At 36.3% G+C, this 7,016-nt stretch overlaps 1 protein-coding gene across 1 annotated transcript; it reads left to right on the top strand.

Annotated features, from left to right (window-relative positions):
- Nucleotides 1-25: 25 nt before the first annotated feature.
- On the top strand, nucleotides 26-6,440 carry LOC106139543 (protein PRRC1-like). Its single transcript, XM_013341012.2, has 10 exons — nucleotides 26-126; nucleotides 244-389; nucleotides 802-890; nucleotides 1,544-1,662; nucleotides 2,207-2,353; nucleotides 2,995-3,097; nucleotides 3,608-3,778; nucleotides 4,519-4,708; nucleotides 5,530-5,687; nucleotides 6,320-6,440. The coding sequence occupies exons 2-9, from the start codon at nucleotides 264-266 to the stop codon at nucleotides 5,653-5,655; spliced, it is 1,071 nt and encodes a 356-aa protein (XP_013196466.2). The 5' UTR covers nucleotides 26-126; nucleotides 244-263; the 3' UTR covers nucleotides 5,656-5,687; nucleotides 6,320-6,440.
- Nucleotides 6,441-7,016: the final 576 nt, after the last annotated feature.

Genomic DNA, 7,016 nt, shown 5'->3' with positions numbered 1-7,016 from the left:
TTTTCTTTGAATTTAAAAATTTCTTATGAAACTGTCACTAATGTCAAATTAGTACATACTTATCTGTGGCATGGTATTGACAAAAAAATCTCCACGAAGCTACATTGTTTTGTTTTGATTTACAAGGTAAGAATTGATATTATAATGAATAATGTTTTTCTTTTCTCTCGATTTGAAAACAACTAATTGACTTCAGCATCACAACCTCCTCAATAGTTTCCTGTTATTTCGTTATTTTAACAGTTAAAGTATAGGAGTGAGTGATGAGTGGGTCTGATAAGAAACCAAAGATCCCAGAGGCTCCAGCACCGGTTGCGCTACCTGGGAATTTGCTGTCGAGTGTGGCCCCGCCGACACAACTTCCAAACTTCGTCACCACCAGTGAAGCAGTGAGTGCATCCACCTGACCTATATTGTTAAAGTAGTAGTAAGCAGGATTGGTACTAAAACTCTAGTTCGCTGAGAATCTTATGCACAGTATCACAAAGAATAAAAACAAAACAAACAATGTACTTACATTATTTCAAAATAGTGGCATTTGGCCTATTGTGATTATTCTGTTTCCATTTGCACCTGCCTATTTGTTGTTCTTTCCTTTATAAAAAATATTAAACACGAAAGAAAATTAAACAGCCTTAAAAAAACTAAGAAACTTTGTTTATGAACACTTTGTTGTCTGTTTTTGCTATTTATAAAATAAAATAAATTAAACAAAGACAGGGGTACACACTGTCATTCCTTCATTAACAGTTTCCATGACAATCTTTAATCACACTCCAAATATAATATTCTTAATTCTAGGCTCCAAATGTACCAACTGGCCCTGTTCCCGTTCAGCCGGTCATTGTTCAACAAGCAGCTCCAATGCCAGAAATCGAAGAGACATTTAGGTAAATTTTATTATATTTTTATTTTGATACTATCATCTATTTAAGTGAGTATTTTATGAACATAATGATGTTTTTCAATAAGGTATACCCTGGAAACTTCATAAAGTGATTTTGATAACTTTAAGTCCTTACTAACATTGAAAAATTTTAATCATACATATTACATATAATCTCTTCTCTATGTAGGTACTACTACTTACCTTACCGTGTAGACAGAGCTTACAGTCTTGAAAAGATTTACGCCTTGTTTAGCTGTATACCTTTATGGTGTTATTGAGATTGAAATAGTAATATGCTACTAGCCCACTGACTAAAAGAAGAATCCAAAGCTTTCAAGCCCCACCTACAAAAGTGAAGAAATTGCGGCACGTACAGAAGAATGCATGTTTTTCACAAATCCTATGGGAACTAGTTTTTACAGTTTGAGTCGAAACAGTTTCGAAAAGACTGAAACGCTACATTCAGCTGTATGGCTTCTAAACAGTGGCTATAAACAGTGAAAGTTTGTTAACCCATCACCTGCAAGAGGAATTTATTTACAAGTTTATAAGTCTGTCCCTTAGTTGCCTAACACTCCATATATCTATTCTAAAGTGCCATGAACTAGACGACATATGTGTATATATATGTATAATTATCACATTTTATTCCAGCCCAGCAATACCATTCAGCAAAGGGGAGCCACTCATGTCGATAAGGTCTCCGGAAGACTCCCAAACTACACAGTCACCAGAATCTCTGCCAGCCTCTACACCTGAGATGGATCAAATTGGTAAAATGTGTTATTATTAAAGAATTGAGTGAGAGGATAAGGAACAGTGGGAATGTCATGACGTGAAAGAAGATATAGTCTTCTTACTCCTGGCTTGTAGTCCTAGTTGCATCCTCATCAGTCTGGAGAGGAGCTAGGAGTATGACCATGGACCCTAGATTGGGTGAGTCAGGTTTTTACACAAACTCCCGCAATTCCCATCTGACCTCTGCAACCTTTGCAGGCAAACCTAACCTGTATTAGAACAGTCATGGTTACACATCCTGTTTCCTGAAAGTGGAGGTTTCCTCACGATGTTTTCCCTAAAAGAAGAATCCCAAGTTTATAAGTCTATCCCTTAGGTTCTAGAATACATTTAATTATTCAATTAATGAACAGGGTAATCTTGATTTCTTTCTTTAGACATCTGGCTTATAGTGGCCTTTCAGACTATTGACTCTGTCTATCCTTCAAGGGATAAAGATGAGATATTTTTGTGTAATAGAGTAAGAGATTAGTTAAATCCCTGTAGGATGAAATGTTATGTGAAATCAAATTATTTCAGGCGACATAATGCCCGGCAGTGGCATATTTACATGGGTGAAGGGTGCGGTGTCCAGCGGAGGGCTGCTCCACCGAGTGGCAGAGAAGGCCAAGAATTCCGTAGACTCCATGATCACCACCCTCGACCCCCAGATGAAAGAGTATTTGAGTATGTTTTAGCTATTCCTTCATGTATGTTATAATGAATTATATCATACTAATAATAAAAAGAAAAATTTGTATGTTTGTAAGGAATAAACTCAAAATTATTGAACCGATTTTGATAATATTTGGTACATGGCTTTTAGAATTAAGAAAGGCTTTTTTTTTCTGGAAATTCCCACGGCAGCGATGCCCCGCGCAAATGCTAGTCTTAAAATACAGAAAGAAGAAAAGATTGGTTAGTAATGGTGTAGGAACTGTTGCAGTCATGTGTTTAAAATGGTTGTTCGAAGGAAGTGAGCGCCATTCTACCGCATAAAACGAAAATCTAATAAAAACTAGTTATTTTGTTTATATTCGATACTTGCGACCCGCCCGCACACGGATATTTATACATATTCCCTTCCTCTTGAATCACTCTATCTATTAAAAATAGCTGCCTCAAAATCTGTTGTCGTTTTAAACATCTAAGCATACATACATACATAGGGACAGAGGCGGGAAGCGACAAATGATAAATTAATCGATAATTAAGGTAAAATTATAAAAATATACTATCTCGTAAAAATACATTAAATTTAAAATTTATCAATAATTAAGTTGTAATTAAAAATAAAAACATATTATATAGTTTATTATTGTTTTCAGAAAGCGGTGGTGACATGTACATAGTGGTAGCCTCCGACAAAGATGTCAAGGTGTCCCCGATAAGAGAAGCATTCCAGACTGTATTTGGGAAAGCCACAGTTGTGTAAGTGTACCTTTATGGATAAATTTCAGCTAATCTGTATCTTGTTCATTGGTTCTTCATCTGTTTCGTTGATTTGACCTTATCGAAATTTTTAATTCAAATTGTTCTTGTCCCAGATTTTAACTTTATAACCGTCTTAAAAAAAATGAGGTGGTTCTCAGTTTGAACTGATTTTGATGCGGTTTTCTTAAGAAGCTTATGATATATTAGAGTATATTGATTGGAGACGGTTCTTGTTTTACAAAATTTATTTTTCCTTGTAAAAATAGATGTTGACTTCTTAAGCTGAAGTTGCGTGTGTGTCTTGAATTACCTAAATAAAAATATTAAGTCCTGGAAAAAATACAACAAATCTGTTTTTTTTTTCATTAATAACAATAATTTATACAAAATACTAAAACAAACTGGTCAGTCGATATCCGGGAACCGAACTCAGACCTTGTGAGTGAAGCGAAACACTTTACCACCGTGCCACAGAGGTGCTATAAAATAAATAACGATTATTTTCAGCGGCTTTTCAGCCCAAAGCGACGTGACAGCGGAGCAACCCGTCGGATATGCGGCTGCGTACGCGGCGGCCAAACAGAGAATCGCACATATCCGATCAACACATTCACAACTCACCAACAATGTTCCTGTTGTAGCTGTCGAGGGGTTCCTACAGGAAGCTATAAGCGACAAGTTAGTTAAAGTCTTAATAGATTAAATTTTTTATAAGGAGAATTTGTTAATATTTGATCAACACATTCACAACTCACCAACAATGTTCCTGGTGTAGCTGTCGAGGGGTTCCTACAGGAAGCTATAAGCGACAAGTTAGTTAAAGTCTTGATTATTTAAATTTTTTTAAGGAGAATTTGTTCATATTTGATCAACACATTCACAACTCACCGACAATGTTCCTGTTGTAGCTGTTGAGGGGTTCCTACAGGAAGCTATAAGCGACTAGTTAGTTCAATTCTTATTTGTTTAAATTTTTTGTAAGTAGAATTTGTTCATATTTGATCAACACATTTACAATTCACTAACAATGTTCCTGTTGTAGCTGTTGAGGGGTTCCTACAAGAAGCTATCAGGGACAAGACAGTATTAATATTTATACAGAAGTCTTAGGAAAATATTTTAGTACTATGATTTACTCTGTCCATATCGACGTCTGAGACGGTAAAACCAAGAGTCACTATCTGGTCAACAGTCGTTCGACAAGTTAGTTTACCTATGATTTACTCCAAATAAAAGACGTTTTTTTTTCAATATTATTTTACTCTCAATTTAAGTGATTTTTGAGGTAAACTCTGTCTACCTAACCTAGTATGGGATAATAAATACATATAATTTAGGTATGCCAAATAAATACAGAATTTAGCTTTTAAATGTTCATATACAGAAATGGATCTTAAACCTTACTTACACCCTTTCAGATGGTACGACTTATCCCTTCTAGTCTTATCACAGCCGTCTCTGGGAATCGAACTGCAACTCCAGAGTCAAGGCACGCCCGTGCCCGCCGCCGCGATCTCCGCCATTAATGCCGCCACGCCGGAGCACTACCAACACTCGCAAACCGGATTCAGCGTCACTGTTGGGTCTGTCATGGCCGCTAGTCTGCAGGTCAGTTGATGAATTTTACGGCAAAGTTACATTACAGCTGGCACTGGGAATCGAACTGCAAAGTTACAGCACGTCCGTTCCCGCCGCCGCGATCTCCGCCATTACTGCCGCCACGCCGGAGGAATACCAACACTCGCAAACCGGATTCAGTGTCACTGTTGGGTCTGTCATGGCCGCTAGTTTGCAGGTCAGTTGATGAATTTTACGGCAAAGTTACCTTACAGCTGGCACTGGGAATCGAACTGCAACTGCAAAGTTACAGCACGTCTGTTCCCGCCGCCGCGATCTCCGCCATTAATGCCGCCACGCCGGAGGACTACCAACACTCGCAAACCGGATTCAGTGTCACCGTTGGGTCTGTCATGTCCGCTAGCTTGCAGGTCAGTTGCTGAATAGATTTCTCACAGTTTAGTTTCATTTTAGTAAAAAGTTTGTAGGTAAATACATACATACATATGGTCACGTCTATATCCCTTGCCGGGTAGACAGAGCCAACAGTCTTGAAAAGGCTGAATGGCCACGTTCAGCTATTTGGCTTAATGATAGAATTGAGATTCAAATAGTGACAGGTTGCTAGCCCATCGCCTAAAAGAAGATACCCAAGTTTTTAAGCCTATCCCTTAGTCGCCTTTTACGAAATCCATGTGAAAGAGATGGAGTGATCCTATTCTTTTTTGTATTGGTGCCGGGAACCACACGACACATATATAATAAATTACTAAAAGAAATTTCTTCAGAAACTATTTGTGCTGTTTGTACAAAAAATATTTTTTTCCTTGGACATAAATAAATTTAAAAATAAATGCAATTAACTCCAACAGGTCCCACACGCGCAATGGCAAGAAGCGGCCACCGGCGTGTCGCGGAGAGATACTTTATTGTTAGCGGCGCGTTCTCTCGCCGGCTCCTACAAGAAATTATTAGCAGTTTCCGCCGCGGAGACCTAGTGAGCAGTGAGAGATCTACTTGAGTTGCAATAGTAAGTTATCTTATATATAAAATTCTCGTGTCACAATGTTTGTCTCCGTACTCCTCCGAAACGGCTTTACCAATTTTAACAAAATTTTGCATGCATAGTCAGTAGGTCTGAGAATCGGCTAACGTCTATTTTTCATACCCCTAAGTGTTAAGGGTTGTACACCCTTAACATTTTTTTTGTTTTAACTAGAAATCACTCCAAAATTATTCACATGGCAAAACAACTTTTGCCAGGACAGCTAGTTTATTTATATTATTAGTATATAATTGACTTCTACAGGTTATACTTATATATGATTATAAAAGCAGCTGTGTTGTTAAAAGAAATCTTACTGTTAGCGGCGCGGTCCATCGCGGTTCTTATTCATTATTATGGGACATTTCAATATCGCTTAATAATTGTCATTCGCGAAGCGGTAACATACTGCAGCATTTTTTTTAATAACGTCAACTTTATGCAAACTTAGAAATGTGTACGAGAGAATACATTGTTTCGATTAATTGATGTAACGAAATTTAAATAATAAAAAATATGATTTTATATGGACTGGCATTAACGCATTTTGTAATGGATTAATCATCTTAGGTAAATATGAATGAAATAAAAGTTTCAAAATATTTTCCTTGTTTCAGAGATAACCGGCAGCGGTATAAGCTGGAATCTATTACGTCGCGATAAGTTATATAGTTTTAATATTGTTATATGGATATAATATAGATAAGACTCGAAATAAATTAATTTATATTGGGGCCATTGGCGGTATTTTATTTCATTGAAAATTGATACAGGAGCCACGCTTAACATAAGCTTATTGAATATTTCATTAAAACGTACCTTTGATTTCATTTATTTTTAATTTATCAAAAGTGTATGTTAATTTTTTGTATGTATAAACAAATTGTAAATCTAGATATTTGTGATTTCTCACCGGGCGAATTTTACCGATTGTTTTACCTATTTATTTTTTTGGAAATTAAAGCGCAACATCTCCAAAAATAAAACTTATTAATATATTTTACTTTTCTCTATCGGGCCCATAGAAATATAAATAACATGAATCATGCTGTATATTTGTAGAAGTATCACATAAAAAGATACGAAGACAGCCAACAAATCATTTCTTACAAGTCACAAGCTGTTGATGCTGTTACAATATGATATTAATTTTAATATACGTACCATCCAATGTCTATACTTAATACCTATGAAACAGTTTTATGTGGCGCCCTGAAAAGACGAGCGAATATTGTTAAACTTTTTTCCAACCCTGAGAGTGTTTGACAGAGGTTAAGAATATGAGCTCATGTGATGTACTTATATTTAAAATTA

Source organism: Amyelois transitella, chromosome 19, assembly GCF_032362555.1.
Source record: "Amyelois transitella isolate CPQ chromosome 19, ilAmyTran1.1, whole genome shotgun sequence".
Classification (NCBI taxonomy): domain Eukaryota; kingdom Metazoa; phylum Arthropoda; class Insecta; order Lepidoptera; family Pyralidae; genus Amyelois; species Amyelois transitella.
This window is presented reverse-complemented; position numbering and strand designations above follow the sequence as displayed.